The sequence below is a fragment of the Heloderma suspectum genome, chromosome 3 (genome assembly GCF_057233095.1).
Source record: "Heloderma suspectum isolate Gila_16-S chromosome 3, 16-S_ref, whole genome shotgun sequence".
NCBI classification, from domain to species: Eukaryota; Metazoa; Chordata; class Lepidosauria; order Squamata; family Helodermatidae; genus Heloderma; species Heloderma suspectum.
The window spans coordinates 187,415,290-187,439,083 of record NC_139460.1 but is presented as its reverse complement, the minus strand read 5'-3'; the positions used below and the strand labels follow the sequence as shown (position 1 = coordinate 187,439,083).

Sequence of the window (23,794 nt, the reverse complement as noted above, 5' to 3'; positions counted from 1 at the left end):
GATGCCCTTTTAAGTCAGCTACTCCCATATGGCTGCATCATAGTGTGTACCATAGATATAACATGGGCACCAAAAAGCACTTGTCCATGTAGGTTCTGTTTAAGCTGTTCAAACCCTGAAAACAGATTTTAAAGAGGCTCTTCAGTACTCTGCGAAAAATGTATCCCCACAGAAAGCCATGCCATATCAAGGAGCAACCTGCTTTCAGTCCCCCATATCTGTGTAACCTGAGCAAATACATGTTATCTTTAAAAAAAGGTTGACAGATCCAGAAGGGGACTGGGGGGACACAACTGCAAAAATGCCCTGAAAAGAATGCTCATTGTGAAATGGCCCCTTGCCTAGGCTAATTTGTAAAACCTGAGCTGATTTCTCAGCACAATCAGTTGAAGCCGCTACTCCAAGTGACAGGGATCACAAAAGTGTACTGGTCAGCAACTGCCCCCCCCCCCCGAAAGGTGTCATGTCCCACTCCCCATTGCTAACCACAGAGGGAAACAAAGGATGTGGACAAGCAGTATCTGTTAATGGCACAAGGCAGCAAGCTATTTTGGGGAAAGGGGGCACAGGTCGTTGCCCTGCTACTTCCCACTCCTTGTTATTGTTGTTCCCACTCCTTGATCCTCCAGCAAAACCCTGCCCTGAGAGTATCTTATCTTCTGCTTAATTGAGGAAATGGGCTGATGAGAGCAAAAAAACGGGGTATTTGTTAGCTCTTTTGCCTACTTGCAAAAACTCTCAGTGTGCCTGCTTAATTTGAGATGGGTATTTGAGCTTTTGCAGGAAGAAATATGTTTAGCAAGGAGTGATAGAGTGGTGGAAAGAAGGTATTAGTAAGATGCTATGAAGTGAGTGCCCATTGTGTAGTGGTAGAGCACCTGTTCACTGAGTTCCAGGGTGAGCCCAGTTGAAAGGGTCTCCGGTAACAGGGCTGGGAAAGATTGCAATGGCCTAAGACCTTGGAGAGCTGCTGCCAGTCAGAGGAGATGGTAGTGGGCCAGTGCTTTGACCCAGCATAAGGCAACTTCCAATGCTCCTATTACACACATGCCAATATTATGCATATCAAAGGGATACTGCAAAACATCATTATAGCCAATATGAAATGACCTCTTAAGAGTGGGCTGTAATTCTGAAGTGTCTGTGCAGGGCTTGAACAAATGTATGGGGGTTTAGAGAGGTAGCTTGTGGGAGCCTTGTTCACTCCCTTTTACCTTTCCTTGGAAATCAGTATTTGCTCAGTTGTGTAAACCAAATGCTGACATTGCTATCCAAGCCCATGAAGGGATGATTCTTCTGCAGTGTCATTTCTCTCCCATTTTCTCACCCATGTGCTTTCCCCATGATGAGCCTCCTTTTGCCAGAGGGAACTTTGATAATCCAGTCTTCTACTGGAGCTGAACCATTTTATCTAGCATTCTTGTGTGAATGCAGTTTACAGATGAGCTGCTGGAAACCTTCATGCTTAGGGTGTTGTAACTGTTGATAGCATAACAGGTAAATGGAAGGTCATGACAGACCCTCGCAGTTGGTAGCTCCAGTGTTGGCTTAAAAGGGCAGGTATAGGGATAAGCAGCCTGAGGATGGCTTGGCAAGGTTCCCCAGCAAGATCTTTGTACAGAACGTTATAGTTGCTTTGATGTCCTGGTCCATTCTTTTTCTTTCTTTTTTACTGAATGTACATTGTTTTTGCTTTTGTTCCTCTGTGTGTGTATTTTATGTGTATGTATGCATTTTTAATTCTTTGCCATGCAAGCACCCCGTCTCTCCATCGGGGATGGCAGTTCAGTGCTTGAAGGACGGAGTCACTGTGAGAACAAAACCCAGACTGAGTCCATGCACTCCCAGCTTTCACTCTGTTATTCAGCCAGTAAGTCCAGGGGTTAGTCCTCCACAGCATCCTTCCCCAGCCTTGACACGCTTTCTCTCATTTCTCTGCCTTCCTCTGTTCCTGCAATATTCTTCAAGAATATTGATTCTCATTTCCAAGACTTCAAGTTTTTAATTCCATTCATCTTTTTTCCCTGCCCATGTAACACTTTCCAGAAAGACTCCTTTTCTTTTTCTCCCCCACCCCCCAAAATGAAACCATAATCTAGCTAATTTTTCTTCATGATTTTAACAATTGCACATGACTTGTGATGATGTGTATTGCTGGACAAGCCATATTGTTTCTACATAGAAATGTGGCCCTTGTAGGGTAGAGCATGCTTTTGCACCATGGTTCAAGGTTGTTCAGTAATCTGAAGTCCACACTAGCCATGAAGAACACCTTGAACCTCCAGTGAAAAGTTTGTCAGGTTATGGTTCCTATGCACTACTTCACATATTACATTTTTTTCCTACAAGGAAAGCACCTGTGCAGGGACAAGCATGAAACAAGGTGTAAAATGTCATAAAGTGTGATTGCAGATATGTGTATTTTGCTTCATACAATTGGGGTAAGAAGCCCTGTCTGTCTGGAGTTTCCCAACTCTTGTACATGGAACAGAGTACACAGGTGGCCATCTTCACAAGTGACCGTTCTTACATGGATTTCAGACTTTTCCCAGTACGTGTGTTCTGTGCAGAATAATATGTGAAATGGCTCTCTGTAGGGCAGTTAAAAACTAGAGCTGAGCTGAAATGATGTCTAAGTTTTATTTTCACATAATGCTGAAAAGGCACCTCTGTTTTCCTTTGTGCTTTCAACTACCCTCTCAAAATCTCATCTATTGTTTGCCCAAGTCCTGGACACGAAAAGTAAACATGTAAAAGTCTTGAAATGGGCTCCATCTAGGCTAGGCACAGAGCACAGCTCAAGGTAGTGCAATCCTGGAGTTTGTCTGACCCAGCTTGGACCTGACTGAGCACATGTTTGGGCAGAGTCCCTGTTATATACCCTCCGATAACCTTTGCTGTCCATCACCTCATATGACTGGTAACTCACCCATCATAGCTCCCACCTGAGCTCTACATAAAGTTGCCTGGGCTGGAGGAAGACTTACTGAAAGCATACGAAAAGGCTCTGCCTAAGCTTTAGCTCAATTTGCTCAGGCATGGCACAGCTCCCTTGGCCAAGGCTGGAAAGCTTCCTTGGGCTGCACCCTGTGGTGTGACTACAGTGTCTGGACAAATAGCAGAGAAAGACTTTGGTTTTCTTACAATTTGTCTAGTTTGACTAAAGTTTTTCCCACACTGAACATGCAGATATTGACAGGGAAATGGAAACACATTGGCTAAGGTTTAGTAAAAACAGTTTGCTTAGCTGCTGCTTCCTCCCTATTCCTTTCAAGTGTGCCTAAAATTGTCAGTGATCCTGCAGACATGACTGCACAAGTGCCCCTTTGCTGGTACCTTGATTTAGAATGAAATATCCTGAAAAGCTGCAGCATTTCAGGTCATTTTTACTTCCAACTACTCTAGAACTGTGACTGGTATATTCTGTGTCCATCCAATACAGCCAACTTTTATAATGAGACAAAAACATGCCCATTTTTGCATAACTTGCTTTGTTTCCAAGAGTCATATGTGTAGTTAGAGCGGGGAGGGAAGGGAAGGCATGGAGACTGTGGATGAGGCATTAAGAGCTGGTCGGTAGGATAAAGAGGAGAGGCAGCTTCACAGGACATGAAAGCCCTGCTCAGTCAGCCTAGTTTCTAAACCAGATGCTTCCCACACATTCTCAAGCATCCTGGATAATGGTGAACACTAGAGGTTGGGAGTCCTGTGCTTGCATGAATGTGCCTATGGATGCCTGGGGTGCAGAGCCCTGACAGTGGCCGAGGCTGGCACATTGGACACCTCCAGAAATGAGCACTTAGGGTTCCCATCTTCTACCTGTCTTTTGTCTTTCTCATTGGGACCTGAATGGAGAAGGGAACGCATGTGAGGGAATCTGTAAAGGATTCTTGGGCAGTTTGCACAGCAGACAGGGTAGTATCATGATTTTTATTCATTGCATTTATAATGAATAAATTATAAATTTCTTCCATGACATCCAAGGCAGCATACATAGAGTTCCCAGGAAATTTTCTATGCAGGTATTGACCAGATCTGGTCCTGCTCAGCTTCAGCAAGGTTGCTGAATCAGACGGTTTCAGAGCTTTCCCCAGAACCCATGAAGAAATGATCTTCCTCTCCCTTTCCTGACAACAACAACACACACACTCCTTCCCCAATTTGGTGAGAAAGTATTGATTTGGGGACTGGGTCTAACATTGTCCAATGGCACTGAACTTTAATAACTGAAATGGGATGTTTTTTTCTCAATTCCAAACCATTGTGAAGTCTTTTGTTTCCCTCCTGTAAAGTGGAGCCACAGTGGTAGCTAGTGTGGCAGCAGGGGAACCCTACTTCTTTCGTTTCCTCTGGTGTGGCTCTGGTTATGGTTCGGAGTGAGTTGGATTTCACTTTCTCCTTCCTCCAGTCTCCTTGTGTTTTTCAGTCATTACTTTGAAAGGGTGGATCTCTTTGTGAAGATGCTTGGGCTCACAGACAGTTTCCCCATTGCTTTGTGTGCACTGCAGAGATGTGTGCGAAGAATGGCACTGAAGCGTCTGCAGTTGGGTGTGGTGTGTGTTCTGGGATTTCATGTGTGTGTTTGTTTGCATGTGCGTGTGTATGTTTGTGTTTTCAATGCCGTCCTTATTTTGCTTTCTGGTTTTATTTTTATTTTAATGCTTGCATTTGTTTTGCAGCTACTACTGCGACACAATCTTGTGAAGAAAAACTTCTTGCCTGGGACAGCCCAGGGCAAACAGTGGAGTTGGGTTGTGCTCAGTCGGAGCCTGTCCTAACTCCAGTAGTTCCATTTGCACTTAACAGTCCACCATGTAAGTTAGCTGTTAATTAGAAGTAGTAGCAGGAATAGAAAAACTAGAACTAGTTTCCTGTTTTATATACTTTTCTTAACCTTTGATTCCCTTACTACTCCAAAGGCTGTGTTTCCTCCACTTCCCCTCCTCTTCCTTGTAGTTATCTCTTTCTGCTGGGATTGGTGAGGAGCACTGAAAGTGAGCCCATTCATTACGTGCCCAGTCTTGTTAGCCTGTGCCATGCTGTGCTGCAACTCCCTTTCATTTCAGTCAACTTAGCACAGGAAAACATCTTGATGGACTGTATTTTTGTTAAATTTGTAGGTGTCTTATCATAGCTGGTAGATGTGTCGTGTTTAATGTAATTGTTCTAGAAAAAACGTTGGTTCAGTCCAACTTAGGAGAGAGGATGAGAACTTGATAGTTGGAAAAATAATGAAATTAGGTTCCTTCCTTCCTTCCTTCCTTCCTTCCTTCCTTCCTTCCTTCCTTCCTGAATAAGTTTATGTTCAGAATATGAGTATTTTTGTAGCAGAATTACAAATGTGAATATTTCTGAATGCATATTTTTATAATGAACTCTGGAAGTCTTTCTGAAACCTATGGACTGTTTTTATAAGTGCTATATGTTGCTTCTCTGTCTGGTGCTGGGCACAGTAGCTCTAATTGGCCAAAATTTATATCTTTATATATGTGAAACTAATTGCCAGAAACATGGTAAATGTTGAAATTTACCAGAACTTACCATAATAGGGGGGCCAAAGGTAAATGTCATAAAATCATAGAATCATAGAATAGTAGGGTTGGAAGGGGCCTACAAGGCCATCGAGTCCAACCCCCTGCTCAATGCAGGAATCCAAGTCAGAGCATCCCTGACAAATGGCGGTCCAGCCTCGTCTTGAATGCCTCCAGTGTGGGAGAGCCCACCACCTCCCCAGGTAATTGGCTCCATTGTCGTATTGCTCTTACAGTCAGGAAGTTTTTCCTGATGTTCAGCCGGAATCTGGCTTCCTGTAACTTGAAGCCAAGTTACACTATGTCACATAATACTGGAAAATATCAAGGCCAGCCAAATGTCTGGTGATCAAAATTCATCTTCATTTCGTTTGTCAATAAAGGGCACTTACTCCCAATGCCTTAGTAGTTGGTAAATGTCCAGAACAAGTATTGCAACACAATCTTTTCTTAAATATACTAGTGTAGTACAAGACCCACCAAGTCCCTTCAATATATGACCTATTTCACTCTCATCATTTATTGATAAATATTGGAGACCTTCCAAGGGATGTCTGGAAACATCCAGAATTGTGAAGAAATTTGTTGTAAGAAAATGACTGGAAAACACTTACTAAGATTTATCTAAAGTTATTGTAGGTATACTAATGAATTTATTCCAATAAAGCACTTGCTGCCATAAAATAACTGGCCTCCTAAAATGTTAGTATCAGTCAACTGGGTTTCTGGCTTTCACATAAGCTGTTTCTAAATGAATGCAAGTCCATATGTACCCGATTCTTTGCCCTTTGGAAACCTTGTGTACTTTCATCTGTATCTCAGGTTTAGGACAACACAACCTTTTTTTTCCAGACAGCAAGTTCTGAGCCCATGTACAAAGAAAAGTGATGGGAGCTAAAGCATTCTAGGAAGATTAACTGCTTTGCTTAGTTAATAGTGAGAGAGGTGCTTATTGACATAGAGAATCAAATTCCAGTGTTTGGCAAATGTTAGGTGCACAACCTTTTTGGCCCTGAGGGCCGCATTGGGTGTCTGTTGGGGTGGCGGACATACATGCAGAGGCATACATGCATGCACGGTCACATGCAACTAACCTCTCTTTCTCTCTCTCTCTCTCTCTCACACACACACACACACACTCGTTCACTCACTCAGATCCAACTCCTGCCCAGCTGTCTTTGGTCTGTAACTTTAACATTGACCATAGGAGAGGACTGGATGCAAGTGTGCTGATTTAAGCTGCTTGCAGGCAAGACTTGAGGAAAATTTGGGCAGCTTGTATGTATGATGTGGAGGGTATGGGAACAGCATCATTGCTGTCGGTCTCAGTGTGCTCTGCACCTGTATAATCTCTGCATGTAGAATGCCATGGTGATAGTTACAGGGGTGTCCTCCACCAGGCTGCCTCAAATCTTCTCTCCGATTTGGCCAAGCATAATTCATGCAACAGAGCCAGTTGGATTTGATTGCCTAAAATGGAGATGGTGCAGAGCTGCCTTTCAGTCCTTTTTGGAGGACACAGCAGGAGATGAAGGCCCACATGGTTTTGAATCTCTCCCTGCAATATACAGACCCTCCTCGCAACACCCACATACCCCACCTGTAATTATGACAGTGTTTCACTTATAAGTGAAAAAATAATCAGTAAGACAAGTAATCCATGCAAAATTTTGGAGGGGAATTGAAGGGGCCATTGAATGTTGATGTCTGTGAGCTTGCTGATGGACAAAGCTGCTCATTCTGCACTGCCAAAAGAAAGCACTGACTGGGGGAATGAAGTTGTTCATGCCTGAGTTACACAGGGGTGTTTGATGTTATTGCTAGTATTTCTGTGACTATGCATCATATGTAAATGGAACACTACATGAAGGAAGCCAGTATACATTGCACCAATAGATATGAGTCACAGACTTAAATGAAGGTGATCTCTCTTTTGACCAAAGCACAATGGTCAGAGGCACTCTCACTCAGGAAGACTTCTGATAATGAAGATATTCAGTCTTACCGCTATAAAGCATCTCTGTACACGTTCAAGGCCTGCATGTAGTCCAGTTCTTACATCCTGCTTAGTTTTGTTTAAATTGATGTGGAGGAAATCAGGAGCAGATATTCAGCTTATAGTGTTGCTGAGTGTGGCATGTTCGATTTCCAGCCATGTGCACAGTGTGTGCAGTTAAGAGTAGTATCCAGTGGTTGCATCCCGCTAGACCCAATATTGCACTAACCGAAACCAACGCATGTGCAATATGAAACTAGCACTTGCTAGGGCAAAGGGGAACTAGCTCACAGGATGGGACTTCCCGTGAGCTGTTATCCAGAGGGTTGGGGGACCTTCCAGAGCAGATTTGCAGTGCATGTGAGGTGCTGCAGGGGGGAGGAGAGTATGGGGAACTTCCTTCATGCTAGCTAGTTTTCTGTTTCTGCTAGCATAACATCATTAGCCCTAGTGGAATACCCCTGTTGGATACTATTCAGTATTTCCTCAAATAAAATATTTAGGAGGGGTGATGGGTAGCGTAGAGTTTTGTGCCAAGAGAAAAACAGGCTTGGACATACATGAAGCTAATAGTGGCTGTGTGTTGCCCCAGCTGTGGGCGCTGAACTCTTAGGTTAGAAGTGCCAAGATAGTGATAAATCAGACTCAAAGGTTTGCTTACAAAGAGACTTTATTGAGTAACCTACAGCACACAGGCGTACCCAATGGTTGGATCAGACAGCTTCTCTGAACCCCAAGCCACTGGGTACAATGGGTCTTGTAGTCTACAGGTTAGCAATAAGCAGCGTTTCAGCAGCACACACCCCTAGCATTTATTCTCAGCATAAACTAACAGCACTTGGTTCTCAAGCATAGCCACCTGCAGCTTTAAGGTAAACAAACTCTGCTTCTCAGACTTATCAGTGATAAGACATTCTCCTCATTAGCGAGGAATTTCCGAGAAGGCTGTTATTGGCCTTTTGACTCATCTACACATGCTCAGAGGCTTACTAGCATGGGAATTGCACCAATAATGAGCTTAAGCAAGCATTATGGATCTCTAGGCCCCTCTAACACTATAAATGATTTGGCTATGCTCCTGGGGCCAATACAGGCTGTCAGACACAAAGAAGAGGAGGGCAGTTGGTTCAAGTGAAGGCCTGCACAAGCTGTGACCCACCAAAACAAACACAGCCCAGCATTCATGCAGGGCAGCCAGATGGGGAGCTCAATAAATGACTTTTTTTTTTTTTTGCTGCTGGCCTGGGACTTCAAAAACCTATATTGAGCCTCAGGTTGGTGGGTATGCTCCAAGTCCTACCAACCCTGCTAAGCATCTTTTACCATTCTGCCCATAGAAATCTCTCTTATCAGCCATGATAGCCTCCATGTACCTCTGAAAAGCAGCTGCTATGGATGAATATGGGAGTTCTGTGCTCCTCATGCCTATCTGCTGGGCACTACCTCCAGCTTGGAGCCTAAATAAAAATCTAAAAAGTTATAAACCATATTTTTGCACCCACTGACAAAATGGCAGGTGTCAGTGCACAATGCACATTGCATAAAAAGCCACAAATGGGGGTTTCTCAAGTGCCTGGTAGGCTATAGTAAGTGACTGGTGTCTGCATTCAACACGGTGGTTCAAAGTCATACAGGCCTCTTCTAGTGAGACCACAGGAGCCATGGCTGAGTTTTTGCTGCCATAGACTTGCACAGCTACCTATCTGTAAATTGTTACTACTATGACAGTGTCTTTCCTAAAAATAGTGTGTGCGGTGGTATTTGGTGGTAGCATAGTGAGGCATAATGTGATATAATAACAAGGTAAAAGCAGATTATGATGTCTTGGCAGCAGCTCCAATGCGTGGGTGGTGTATGTCTCAGATTGTCAAGTCAGAGAGCAGAATGAGACTAGAGCTGAGAGTCTTTCATAAGCAGCAACATCTTGTTACAGGATAGCTCTCAGGAGCTGTTATCAAAGTAACTGTTTAAGCTATCATAGAATCATAGAATCATAGAATAGTAGGGTTGGAAGGGGCCTACAAGGCCATCGAGTCCAACCCCCTGCTCAATGCAGGAATCCAAGTCAGAGCATCCCTGACAAATGGCTGTCCAGCCTCGTCTTGAAGGCCTCCAGTGTGGGAGAGCCCACCACCTCCCCAGGTAATTGGTTCCATTGCCGTATTGCTCTGACACTCAGGAAGTTTTTCCTGATGTTCAGTCGGAATCTGGCTTCCTGTAACTTGAGCCCATTATTCCGTGTCCTGCACTCTGGGATAATCAAGAAGAGATCCTGGCCTTCTTCTCTGTGACAACCTTTCAAGTACTTGAAGAGCGCTATCATATCTCCCCTCAGTCTTCTCTTCTCAAGGCTAAACATGCCCAGTTCTTTCAGTCTCTCTTCATAGGGCTTTGTTTCCAGTCCCCTGATCATCTTTGTTGCCCTCCTTTGAACCCTCTCCAGCTTGTCTGCATCCTTCTTAAAGTGTGGTGCCCAGAACTGGACACAGTACTCCAGATGAGGCCTAACCAGTGCTGAGTAGAGGGGAACTAGTACTTCCCGGGATTTGGAAGCGAGGCATATCAAGCAGGCACTGTAGACCTGTCAGTGTGTTCTTCTTTTGCTGTCTTTGGGGATCTGTGGAACTTAAGCCTACACTTCTGAATACTTGCTTGGGTAATTTCTCAGAAGTGGGAAACTTCTTGATGTCACCATCTTCTTTGGTCCAGTGCAAATATAATGCAGCTGTTCCATGCAAATAATGCTTGCAAATCAGGAGTGCAGGTACCGTCTCTTGCCCATTCCTTCCCATCATTTAACAGTAGCCTTGAATTACATGTGTGCCAGTGCAAATCATAATTAACATAAACCATGGTTTGCAAGCCAACTTCAAATTATGGCCTATGAGGGAACCATGGTTTGCACTAATATAATTTGTGGCAGTGGACAAGTGACATAAACTTGTGGTTGATGACAGGAAAAAAAGGAGAGGGGAGAAGCTCTGGAGAGTGGGCTGGTGGTGGTGAGGGGGGAGCATGTGAGCCTATAGCCCTGCTCTCAATGTTGTAAGCATGACTGAGAGATCAGGATCATTATGGCTGCATTGGACCCATACCTTCTCTTCACAATTACACCACAGATGTGTATTATACAGTGGGTCTTTCCCATCATAGAGGCAGTGTAATGGAAGTTTCAAGGTAGTCTGATCCTTGGTCTTCAGTGCATAAATCCTACGCAGATTACTAGACCTGAGCATTGTATGTAGCTCTCAGGCAGGCTTTCCTTGGTGTAGTATTTCTGCTGTTAGGAGTTTTGTCTGTCCCTTCTTCCATCCACCAGACTCCATCCCTTCAAATGGATGGCTGTAATTACTGCTGTTCTGGAATGCAAGAGGGCAGCCCCTGTGGGGAACAAGGCTAGTGGTAGCTCTGTTAATTCTCCTGAAGGGGGCTGTCAGGGTGGAAACTGAGCCGATAGAACCCCAGAGCAGTTCTGATTCTGAGGAGGTTCAGCAGTCCGTGGGAGAGAAGCCAGCTCATCCCTCACAGGCACAGCAGCTGGCAGAGATTCCTCCTGCCGGCATTCCTGAGATAGATAGTGATCCAAGCAGTGAGAAAGTGCGGGAGGGGGGCTTGCTAGACGCTCGACACAGACGCAGGAAGCGATGAGCGATGGAGGGCGCGGAAAGGAGGCATAGCACCTGTTTGGTGCGCAAGCAACGGCCGCCTCCTGTGGACCCAAGGGAAAGAGGGAGGATCTCTCCCTAGCTCATAAGTTCAGGGTCTTCAAGTGATTCTCCTTCAAACAGGGATCAACTGCCTACTTGGAGCATAGGCTACTCTGCTGTTCCTCGCTTAGTCGCTGGTGATTAGCATCTGAAAGAGTCATTAAGTTGTAAAAGGATTAAAGCCTTGAAAAGAATCCTTTCGTCTGTGTCTTGAGTTAGCTATTGGAGGGTACTGAAAGAGGCCGCTAGGGCACTCCTGACAGGGGCATTGGTTTGCCATGTGCACTAAAGCTGCTTTTTTATTATTCTCCTCAGTGCGTAAACAAGAGATCATCAAGATCACAGAGCAACTGATTGAGGCAATCAACAACGGAGACTTTGAGGCTTACACGTAAGTGGAGAAGTGCAGAGGGCACTACTTTTTCAAAATGGACAGGTCTAGTCAGATAAGCTGGGCTAAAAAAGGCTGTGCAAGAAGCCAGTATCCAGGGGAAGGGCAGTGTAACTCAGTATAAAACAGCAAAAAACCAAATGTAAGCTTAATAAATTAAAACGGAATTTCACCCTCTATGTATTTATCAATCATCCAAGTGCTTTTGAACTTGCTAGCCAGCACACTGAGAAAGCAGGAGCAAGTCTTTCTTGCTACTGTAGGTTTTGAGAGAGGCTCAGATGTGGATTGGATGTAGTAAATGCAGGAATGTTGATGTAAATGCACTGATAAAGTGAAACAGATACTCTTAGGCCAAGTAAATTTGTGCTGAACTATACCACTTCGCACTGCAGGTGGAGGCTCACATGATGGAATACTCCTCCATATAAAAATATCCCTGCACACAGAAAAGTAGCATGTCATGGAGAAAGTTCCTAGCCTAGCTTTTCCCTGATAGGCTATTTTTCTCTGTGCAGGGAATTTGCATTCCGCCATCTGTTGCTCCCACCTGCAATCTGAAGTTGTACTACCTCAGTGAGAGCAAGCCCATAGTCTCACTTGCTTAACGTATGGTATTTTTCTGATGTTTGATAACTTGGTTATCACAAACTTTATCATGGGAACAAAGTAAAAATTCCATTTGTAAGCTGCCACGTATAGGATATGCATACCCATGTTTGCTGTATAGGCAGTTTTAAATGCTCCCTGAAGTGTTAATTTAAAGGTAACTAGTCTTCTAACCAGGTAAGAAAGAGAGCATGAGCTATTTATGAACCTGAGTTTGCATTTGTAAATTCCTGGAAGCAAACAACTTTAAGGACTACTTTAGTTGTGATAGAGAAGTGAATTTGTGCTATTTTGCATGCATGTAAGAGTATGCGTGCATGTGAACATATATGCACCCATCCATTTTCCCACCATATCTGCTCAAAACTGATAATTTATGTCCCTTTTGGCAAACCCTTGCTGACTGCACACTCACTGTGTATTAGAAGCACTGCTAAAGAATGGGAATAACCAGCCACCCCATGTAGAACTGATAAGACAACCGATGGATAGATCTTAACTATGGCAATGGTCAGTCTAATTGTTTAGGAAGATAGAAGTGTTCTCTTTTGGAGTATATATCTTTATTCCTCTCAATTTAATTCGTTTCAGGAGACAAGGGAAACTATGACAAGCCAAATAAATTAGAAAAATTCTTCTAAGCAGAGGTGTGGTCTGGAAAAGCCCACACTTCAGCCACAATCCAGCACATGAAGAACACTTAATCATGAATAGTTCCTGTGTTCTTAGCTTTAATCTGTGTCTTAGGCAGAGATTGTTCTCTGTAAAGGTATTTGATTAACTTGAAAGTACATTAGTACTTATAGTTGCTGGGTGGTAGAGAGGGAATGACAAGCGTCTGAGCAGAGTTCCAGTGGAGACAGAAAGAACACTGAACATAAACTAAACTCTGGGCCAAAGTAAATATTCTTGTAATTGGGTTATTTACCTCAGTAAAAGCACACATGGCCCCAATTCAAATCAGGACCTTGGTACTTAGGGAGGGCGGAATTTAAGCATACCTCTCCCATTTTTGTCCTGAAATTCCACCCCACTGCAGAGGAGGGGTGGTGGTTAAAAAATAAAGTCTGCAGTCTAAAAAAAAGTCCACAATTTTCTAAAAATAAAAGAAAAAACATTTTGTTTGGCTCTCTGTTCTGTAAAATGGGAATTATAATGAATACAGTTGGGAGCATTAAACTGAAAAGAATTTAGCAGTTTTAGAGAATGGAATGGAAGCAAAAAGTGCCCCCCCCACACACACACGGACTGCTTCCCTTCCCTCAAAATCTGTTTTGTCGCTCCAAGAGAAGGTAACAGCAGGAGAAGGGTCCTAGTCTTGAAGCTTCACATTGATTGTTACTTGGAATAAAGGGCTATAATCCTTGGGAAAGCTCAGACTTCTGCCCCTGACTGGGGAAGCTCTCTAAGGACACCCACTGCATCAAAATTGCACAGTGAACAGCTGATGCTGATGAGACCGGATTCCTTTGTTGGTTGTAGGAAGATCTGCGACCCTGGGCTGACTTCATTTGAACCTGAAGCACTGGGAAACCTCGTGGAGGGAATGGATTTCCACAAGTTTTACTTTGAGAATTGTGAGTGGTAGATAACGGGCAACACCAAAATGACCCTTCACCCTGTCTGCATAGATAGGAAAGATCTATAGTTTTCTTCAAGGTTCAGGACCCATGCTGGACTAGGTGTCAGTGGGGAATGTATTGTAAACTTACTATGTTGAACACCTATACTTTTGATTAGGGATGCTTCCAGAATTCTCTCCATCTGAATTTCTTCCCAGATTTTGGAGTTCTGAATTACAATTAGTCTTGTTTCTGAAGTAGAACCATTTCCAAACTCCCCCCCCGCCACCCCCCCCACACACATACACAACCAATGCACAATTGCATGTTGATAAAATACTGCAGAAAGCAATACTGATATGCTTCTATAACCAGATGCATCAAGGTTCCTTTTATGTGGTGGTTTACCGGTGTATAGGAATGCATGTGCATTGGTTAAACACCACACAAAAATAATCTTAATGCAGCTATATGTGTAATCACATCAAAACATTGCAAAACAACAACAATAACATTCATGTGCTAATCAGTAATGTAGGGAGGAAAAAAGACCCAAATGAACTGAACAAACTGAAAGTTGTGGCAAATTGTGTGCACTCCAGTTCATTCATTCATTCATTTCAGGGTCTTGTATACTGCCTTTCAAAATAAATATTTCCAGGACAGTTAACAGAATAGTCAACAAAAGGGTGGGGAAAGCAGTACTGGGGTACAATCTCAAAAACGATAGAATGATCAGTACGAATCCAAGACAAACCATTCAACATCACAGTAATTCAAGTCTATGCCCCAACCACTGAAGCCGAAGAAGCTGAGGTTGATCGGTTCTATGAAGACCTACAACACCTTCTAGAACTAGCACCAAAAAAAGATGTCCATTTCATCATAGGAGATTGGAATGCTAAAGTAGGAAGTCAAGAAATCACCGGGATAACAGTAGGGATGTACGAAAGTCACTTACCTTTTCGCAGCTTGGCTTCGCGGTGGGGGGGGAGGCGCTTTGCTTTCCCCCCCGAAGTTCAGGCGAGGGGGGGAGGCGTCCCGCCTCGCCCGGCCGAAATTCAGGCTGGGTGGGGAGGCGCCCTGCCTCACCTGGCCGAAATTCAGGCCGGGGAGAAGCGCCCTGTCTCCCCGGCCACGAAACAAAAAGTAAAAAAAAAAAAAAGACCCCGTGATAGTCTGTAACATTGTTCAGGAGGCAGCAACTCAGTCCATCCCAAAGAAAAAGAAATGCAAGAAAGCCAAGTGGCTGTCTGATGAGGCTTTACAAGTAGCTGAGGAAAGAAGGGAAGCGAAAAGCAAGGGAGAAAGGGGAAGATATATCCAATTGAATGCAGAGTTCCAGAGAACAGCAAGGAGAGACAAGAAGGCCTTCTTAAATGAACAATGCAAAGAAAACGAGGAAAACAACAGAATGGGAAAGACTAGAGATCTCTTCAAGAAAATCGGAGATTTCAAGGGAATGTTTTGTGCAAAGATGGGCATGATAAAGGACAAAGAAGGCAGGGACCTAACAGAAGCAGATGAGATTAAGAAGAGGTGGAAAGAATACACAGAAGAATTATACAGGAAAGATTTTAATGTCCCTGATAGCCATGATAGTGCGGTCACTGAACTTGAGCCGGACATCCTCGAGAGTGAAGTCACCCTAAGTGGGCCTTAGGAAGCATTACTAACAACAAAGCTAGCGGAGATGACAGTATTCCAGCTGAGCTATTTAAAAACCTAAAAGATGATGCTGTTGAAGTGCTGCACTCAATATGCCAACAAATTTGGAACACTCAACAGTGGCCACAAGACTGGAAAAGGTCAGTTTACATTCCAGTTCCAAAGAAGGGCAATGCCAAAGAGTGTTCGAACTACCGCACAATTGCGCTCATTTCACATGCCAGCAAGGTTATGCTCAAAATCCTACAAGCTAGGCTTCAGCAGCATGTGAACCGAGAACTACTGGAAGTACAAGCTGGGTTTAGAAGAGGCAGAGGAACTAGAGATCAAATCGCCAACATTCGTTGGATCATGGAGAAAGCAAGAGAATTCCAGAAAAACATCTATTTCTGCTTCATTGACTACACTAAAGCCTTTGATTGTGTGGATCACAACAAACTGTGGCAAATTCTGAAAGAGATGGGAGTACCAGACCACCTTACCTGTCTCCTGAGAAACCTGTACGAGGGTCAAGAAGCAACAGTAAGAACCGGACATGGAACAACCGATTGGTTCCAAATTGGGAAAGGAGTACGACAAGGCTGTATATTGTCGCCCTGCTTATTTAATTTATATGGAGAGTATACCATGAGAAAACCAGGTTGGATGAATCACAGTTGGAATTAAGATTGCCGGGAGAATGATCAACAACCTCAGATACGCAGACGATACCACCCTAATGGCAGAAAGCAAAGAGGATCTAAAGAGCCTCTTGTTGAGGGTGAAAGAGGAGAGTGCAAAAGCTGGTTTGAAACTTAACATTAAAAAAACGAAGATCATGGCATCTGGCCCCATCACTTCCTGGCATATAGAAGGGGAAGAAATGGCAGCAGTGACAGATTTTACTTTCTTGGGCTCCAAGATCACCGCAGACGGTGACTGTAGCCATGAAACTAAAAGACGCTTGCTCCTTGGGAGGAAAGCTATGGCACACCTAGACAGCATAATAAGAAGCAGAGACATCACCTTGCGGACAAAAGTTCGTATAATCAAAGCTATGGTTTTCCCAGTAGTAATGTATGGCTGTGAGAGCTGGACTATAAGGAAGGCTGTGCACCGAAGAATTGATGCTTTTGAACTGTGGTGCTGGAGAAGACTCTTACGAGTTCCCTGGACTGCAAGGAGGTCAAATCAGTCAATCCCAAAGGAAATCAACCCTGACTGCTCATTGGAAAGACCGATGCTGAAGCTGAAGCTGAAATATTTTGGCCACCTAATGCGAAGAGAAAACTCCCTGGAAAAGACCCTGATGCTGGGAAAGATTGAAGGCAAAAGGAGAAGGGGACGGCAGAAGATGAGATGGCTAGATAGCATCACTGATGCAATTAATATGAACTTGAGCACACTCCGGGGGAGAGCGGAGGACAGGAAGGCCTGGCGTGCTATGGTCCATGGGGTCACGAAGAGTCGGACACGACTTAACGACTGAACAACAACAACAAAGATCTACTCCCAGTGACTGGTGTTCCAAGTTAGCAATCTGGCAGTTGTATTCTGTTATGTAATTTCCAAACAGTCTTCAATGGCAGCGCCACAAACAACATATTGCATTCATCTAATCTGGAGGTTATCAAAGGATGGATAAATGACAACAGTTTTTATCCATGAGGGGCAGCAACTAGCACACCAGCCGCAGCTCTTGAAAGGCGCCCCAATGCCTGATGGCACTTGAGCCTCCCATGACAAAACCTGGTAAAATTACTCCCTGGCTGGAAGCTATTGCTGTCAGTCACAGGACTACACCCTTCTCCCCAGCCTGGTGTTTTCCTAGCTTGTGGTAAATGCATTGCTTTCTACAGATATATTGTCCGTGTCCCTCTGAATCACTCCTGAAGCTTCAGGAGGACCTGGATTCAATTTGGTGTGGTTCAGAGGGCCCTTGCTTCACTTCAGATGAATCTGAATCTATCAAAATCAGGCCAATTTGGCTTGGGATTTGTCCAAATCCAATGCAAACCCTTAGGTTCTTCAGGAGTGATCTCACAATCACCTAATTCCAAAATTAATTTTAGAAATCCTAGTTAAAAATCAAGAGCACAGGGCATAGTGAACCATGAAACAATAATGGAACAGGGCAGGAAAATCTGCTCATCCTTACCCTTGGTCTTTCTGTCTTTGGGCCACTTTGATGGGGGATATAGTTGGTTTCAAGATCTGGGGGTGGTAGTTTCTTAAAGGAAGCAATGCTGTTGCTCTATAGAGTATGAATGCTGCTGCTTTAATTTTTTAAAGGAAGCTGTAGTCTACTTGCCAAATGTTCATCTAGTCTGGGATTTAGGGGGAGGGCAGTCAAATGTTGTAAAATATCCCTAGATTCCATCTTGCCCCCTCTCCATCCCATTCATTTATTTGAAGGCATAGGGATGATAGACATTCCTTTGAGAGAAGGAAAGCCTCAATCTGCAGTAGAAAGAATAAATAGTAGCTGAACATAAATGCGAATAGGAAGTGAGGCTCAGGTCCAGCCTCCATCACTTGAAAAGTACATGTAAGCCAGGGCCTGACTGTTCCACATTCCAAACACTCCCCAGAAAAAGCCATAGGCAGAGGGAATGGTAAAGCCGCTGGCCCCTTCCTCTGTCTGCCATTTATCTTATTTCTTCTTGGTAGCTCATTTTCCTGATGGTGTTCTAGCCTAAGAGGTAAAAGGCCTGATTACATGCAACCATATCTAGTCATAAAGCCATTACTTTTGTCTTCCCAGGGATCCTCTAGAATGATTCACAAAACAGTGGAAAGAAATATAGAGTATGAGTGTGTGTGTTTCTGAGATTAATCATGTTACTTTAATCTTGGTAGAGCACAGAGGTGATTAGGGAAAGGAAGGCTAGGAGAACTTTGTGTGGGGAGAGACCGGAATGCTGCATGACAGACTGACAAGGATGGAAGGAAAGCAGTGGGAGTGAAGGATGTACCCATATTGTGGGGAGGTCGCCAAAGCACTAACCGATAGAAACAGTTTCTGATTGTCTTTCATGTCTCCTCAGTACTGTCCAAGAACAGCAAGCCAATCCACACCACCATCCTGAACCCCCATGTCCACGTTATTGGCGACGATGCCGCTTGCATTGCCTACATCCGCTTGACACAGTATATCGATGGCCAAGGCCGTCCTCGCACCATGCAGTCTGAAGAGACCCGTGTCTGGCACCGCCGTGATGGCAAGTGGCTGAATGTCCACTACCACTGTTCTGGGGCCCCAGCAGCTCCACTCCAGTGAAGCTGAAAAATGGGTATGTTTGGCTGGGAAGGCCCACAAGTCCAAAGAGAATACATATAAGAGCAGAGGAAGCCACTGTTCAGGGACACCTATGGCTGGGAGTGTGCGGGGAGACTTGGCAGTTTTCAGCTGAACAGCCTTGGCTAAATAGATAGACCTCCATTACTGTGAAACACAAAGCAGTCTGATGGTGCCATACCTATTAAGTGGGTGGTGAAGACAGAGACAAGAGTGTGGACAAGGCAAAGGTGGCCTGTAGCCAGTCAGAACTGATCTAGCTCAGACCACGAACAGTATCGCCTGACACACTCTAGCTTATTAGTCTAAGGAGGCAGCCTTGGTTGTGTGGCTGATCTCCCTGCAGTTCTTTCCTTTGGCCAGAGCCAGATGATGATGTACAGGCTGATTCTCCCCTCATCAGCAAGAGGGCATTCAACATTGGGTTGGATTCTGTCTCTAGGGATTAGAAATGCAGAACTGAAAGCCTGAGAGATGGGGGAACTCCTAACAATCACCAGTTTGTCCTGCTGTCTTATGGCAGAATAGCATGGTTCTGGTTTTTTGGAGCGCTTCAAGAACTCAAAAGTGAGGTGCGGGGAGGGGAAAGAAGGTAGGTATCAATGGTGGAATGAGTCAAAAAGCCTTTTCAGGACTACAGGTGAAAGAAATGAGCCTTCCAAGTCTCCTTGTTCCTCACTTCTTCAGTGCCAGGGAGATAGTGGCACAGGCAACAACCTTTTCAGGTACTCCCCTCACATCACAGAGAGTGAATGGACTCCTTCCTTCCCTCTCCCTTCTTGAGGCAGGGATCAATACAGCCACAACCTAGTGAGTGTTGCCAGCTCCTGTTTGCTATTCTTTTCCCACCCCTGCAAGGTTGGATGGCAAAATGGTCCATTCGGCCTATGTTCAGAGCCTTTCTAAAGCCCAGGCAACATTACATTTTTGCAACAGCTCTGCCTCACCACACTACACTCATGGGTAAAGCACTGTCTTCCAGGTACCAGTACCCCTGCTCTTGCAGCTAGAACCAGGGTAGTAGTCATCTTGATGCTGGAATCTCTAGCAAAGAGGGCGGTCACATTTCCCCTGCCACTGTATGGATAGGGCCTACTTTGGGGGCTTCTCATCACTATCTCTTTTGTCCTAGGAATAGGGCAGGGAGCAGGCATTGAATCCACATTCTTAGGCAGGAAGAACTTCTCACAGGGCTCTTCTCTTCAGGGAAAAGGCTATGTTGATCCTCTCTCCATGCTCAAGGGTTTCCAAGGTCGTTAATGTCTCCTGGAGATAAAGGCCATAGGACTGGTGCCATGTGAGGAATACTTATCTGGATGGATGTTCTGTTTCTTTCACCATTTCTAAAGAAATTAGAGGGCATCAGAACAATTCTCCAGGTTGGTGTGTTAAAGGCATCCCACAGCGGGTTAGCTCCCCCTATCGCCCAGGAAAAGCAGGGACCACGTGACTGAGTTTTAAACACTCTATCGGTCCTGGGTGGGTGCTGGGTGGCTCTTCTTTCTGCTTATGAAAAAGTCATATTAGTCTAGGCATTTGACAGTTGTCTGCAAATGAAGTGAGGCTTTGTGAATGGAAATGGACCAGATAAGAAGGTTGTCTAAATATGGGTAAATATGCCTGCCTTTTAGCCAGAGGTGAGCTATCAGAGGCACCATGATCTTGGTGAAGGTGCAAGGCACCAAGTATAGGCCAAATGGCCTCACTTTGTACTGGTAATGACAATTCTGGTAGGGGAAGCATAGGAATTCTCTGTGAAGCAGCAAGACAGGAAAATGCAGATATGCCTCTATGAGGTCTACTGATGTCAAAAATTCCATTTTGTGAAGGGTTTCCATAATGGTTTGGAGTGTTTCTGTATGGAATTGTCAGTATCTGACAAATTTGTTCAGGTGTTTGAGGTCCAGCCTAGGTGTCCAGCCTTTGCCCTTGTTGGCAACCAGAAAGAAGATGGAACGTTTGTATTGCGGTAGATATGATGTGATACTTGGTGGTGGATTGCGATGTTGGAGATGGGATGACCCGAAGAGGGGGTTGTTTCCAAAAACATTTTTGTTTCAAAAAATGAGATAACCGCAGGAGATGGCAACCGAGACCCAGCAATCCTCTGTGGATTGTTTCCCTGCTGGGAGGAAAGTCTCCCTCCTACGATGGGTTCCCTGGTGTCAGAACTGTTGCCATCCAGACCTGGAGGTCTGGAAAGTAGAAGAGGGTTTGGCAGAGGAGTTAAGAGGAGTTGGTGCTTCTGGGCTGGAAGCAAGATCTGGACCATGCTGTACATCAGCTGGCCAAAAGAAAGGCTGTACGCATTCCCCCTAATCCCCCTGCTACCAGAGTTCTGCAGGAAATCAGAAAGGAACAAATGGCCATAGCCCTAGTAGCCCCCCCTTCTGGCCACGATGACCATGGTTCTCCAAAATCCTAGCCCTAGCAGTGCAAGGACCATGGTTCCTGCCCCAGAAGTCAGACCTCTTGTCTCAGGGACCAATACTCCACCCAGACCCAAATTGGCTAAAAATAGCTGCCTGGCTGCTAAAAGATCCATCTACTTTACCCTGAGCTATTCTGAGGATATCATATGCACCCTCCTGGCATCCTGCAGGGACTCCTCCTCCAGAATCTACGAAACAACCTGGAAGGCCTTCAGCAGATGGAGTGAAAGGGAAAAACTTAATCCATCAGTGGCAGGTGTCAAGGAACTAGCCATTCTCCAGAAAGGCCTCCAGATGGGCTTGAAACCAGGCACCCTGCACATACAATCCTCAGGCCTGTCATTGGTCCTTTCCAAGCTGGGTAGGCAGTCACTGAGTTCACACCCTCACATCAAAAGATTCTTCTGCAGAGTAGCTGTCAAGGGTCCTCCCACAGTCCATAGGTTGCCTTCCTGGAGCCTACAAGTTGTACTTTCTACATTGACTAAACCTCCTTTTGAGCCAGTTAGATCTATCCCGCTATGAATTCTGTCACAAAAAGTTCCTTGTTGTTATCATGTATGCTCACAGAATCTCAGAGTTATCTGCCATCTCAATCAGAAAAGGCCTCATCACTTTCCATAGGAATTCTGTTGTTGAACAGATCCGACCTTTATTGCTAAGGTCAGCACAGTGTTCCATAGTCACTGGAGTTTATTCTGCCCCCTTTCTGCCCTAAACCTTCTCATCCACAGGAGAAGGCCTGGCACAAGCTAGATGTCTGCAGAGGTATTGAAGTTTACCTTTGAAGGACAGAGTTCTTTCAAAAATCTGACTCACTGTTTCTTTCCTTTTACCCTGTTGTTATGGCAAGAAGGTTACCAGATCTACTTTAGCTAGGTGGTTAAAAGCATGTATTTTTTCAGCCTGTGAGGCTTCACGCCTCCCCAAGCTGTTAGGAGTTGCAGCTCACTCCACTAGGGCACCAACCATATCAACCGCCTTAAGTATTAATGCTGCCCTGGCAGAAGACTGCAAGGCAGCCACCTGGACAAGTCCTAATTCCTTCATAAGGCATTACAAAATAGACACATATGCCTCAGTGGGCACCTCCTTTGGCAGGAGAGTCCCCCAGCAGGTAGTACAGTACAATAGACTCAGTATCATTTCCCCCCCACCCAAATAAGGGTCTTCGCTTTAGCATGTCCCATTGTGGAATGCCTTCCTCACATCAACCTGGAGAATGGAACATTGGTACTTACTGAGAAGATTCCTTCCGGGTTGGTGTGTGGAAGGCATCCCAACCGCACCCTGCAACACCACTGAGTCTATTTGCATAGGTAATCAGACCACTTGTCTCTGCACATGGCTGGCTAGACCTTCTCCTAAGGATCCTCAACGTGTATTTTCTCAGATTGATGTCTGTGTGTTTACTAATAAACTCTCTGTTCCTCTGTGGTTCTTCCTTACATATGATACAAAGAGATGTTTTCTTCCTCAATTTCTGAGCTTTAGCCATGGACGGAACTGGCTAGGGGGAGCTTTGGACCAACAGAATGTTTAAACTTAGTTACGTGGGTCCCTGCTTTTCCTAGGTGATAGGGGGAGCTAACCCATTGTGGGATGCCTTCCGCGCACCAACCCAGAAGGTACCTTCTCGGTAAGTACCAGTGTTTCATTCTAAGCCTGAGGAGAGTGAAGAAGGGCTTGGTAAATGAGACATGATGGAATCTCTTTGTTCTGGCAAGCCTGAGCTGAGGAGACTTTCTAGCATCAATTGAGACCTCCCAGAGGCTTACCTACTACTTGATGTTGCCATTATTTCCTGAGATCTAGCTAGTGTGATTATCAGTATTGGTACAAGGCCATTCTGTTTGGTCAGTCTTTAGCCCCAGGGGTGTTCACAAAGGCTGTCCCAGAGACTGACAACTGTGCAAAGTATTTCCCTCAGAAGAAAAGATACTCACTGTACTCTTGAAGAACAAACAAAGCAGGGTGGTCCACCTCTGTCTCTTGACCACATTCTGGACATGGTCCTGCAAGAGCTTCCTCTTGAGGCTTTTCAACTGTTTCTTAAGTTCTTTGGTATGGCTGCTTGTCCAGTTTTCTCCCTCATGTGTTGTTTCACTGCTCACATTGCGTAACCATCCTGAAGATTGATAGGAGGCTCCAGCCTTCCCAAAAGAGCCTGTTAACCTTGCTTTGCCAGTCCCTGAAGGTAGGGTCTATGAGTTAGTGTTGAATGCCCACCTGTTTACATGAAGAATTCGCCACGTCAGAATTTTGCTATCTCTACCTGATGCTCTTTAGGATCATCAGTTGGAGACCACTCTGAGCAAAATGTATTAATTTTTTAAAAAAATCTTCTTGTACAAAGCACAACATGACCTAATGCCTGGAATTACTTGCGGATTTAATTTTCACAGCTTCAGAGGAGTGCTGGACATTTAATTTATACAGAACGCACTCAAGGTTGTAAGGCATAAAACAGGGAAATGATTTAAGGTTTGCAAAAGTTGAGCTCCAGGGAAGGAGCCAACCTCTTTTTGTTTACAGTGCAGGTTACAGAGCTGCACCACACTGTGAGGGCCTGCATCTCTTAGAGACCCATACAGTCTGCACTCACATAAGTTCAACAGGAT

General features: G+C 44.7%; 1 protein-coding gene across 17 annotated transcripts in view; it reads left to right on the top strand.

Moving 5' to 3' along the window:
- CAMK2G (calcium/calmodulin dependent protein kinase II gamma) overlaps positions 1-23,794 on the top strand; it is a 269,130-nt gene that overhangs the window by 239,141 nt on the left and 6,195 nt on the right. For 8 of the 17 annotated variants that reach the window (XM_084841430.1, XM_084841429.1, XM_084841428.1 and 5 more), the window contains 4 exons: positions 4,680-4,814; positions 11,550-11,625; positions 13,717-13,811; positions 18,491-18,736. In XM_084841430.1, the coding sequence (XP_084697556.1) occupies positions 4,680-4,814; positions 11,550-11,625; positions 13,717-13,811; positions 18,491-18,723 (539 nt within the window). In that variant the 3' untranslated portion in view covers positions 18,724-18,736. Of the gene's footprint in view, positions 1-4,679; positions 4,815-11,549; positions 11,626-13,716; positions 13,812-18,490; positions 22,813-23,794 lie in introns of all 17 variants that reach the window. The other 9 variants (XM_084841436.1, XM_084841435.1, XM_084841433.1 and 6 more) reach the window with 4 other exon arrangements.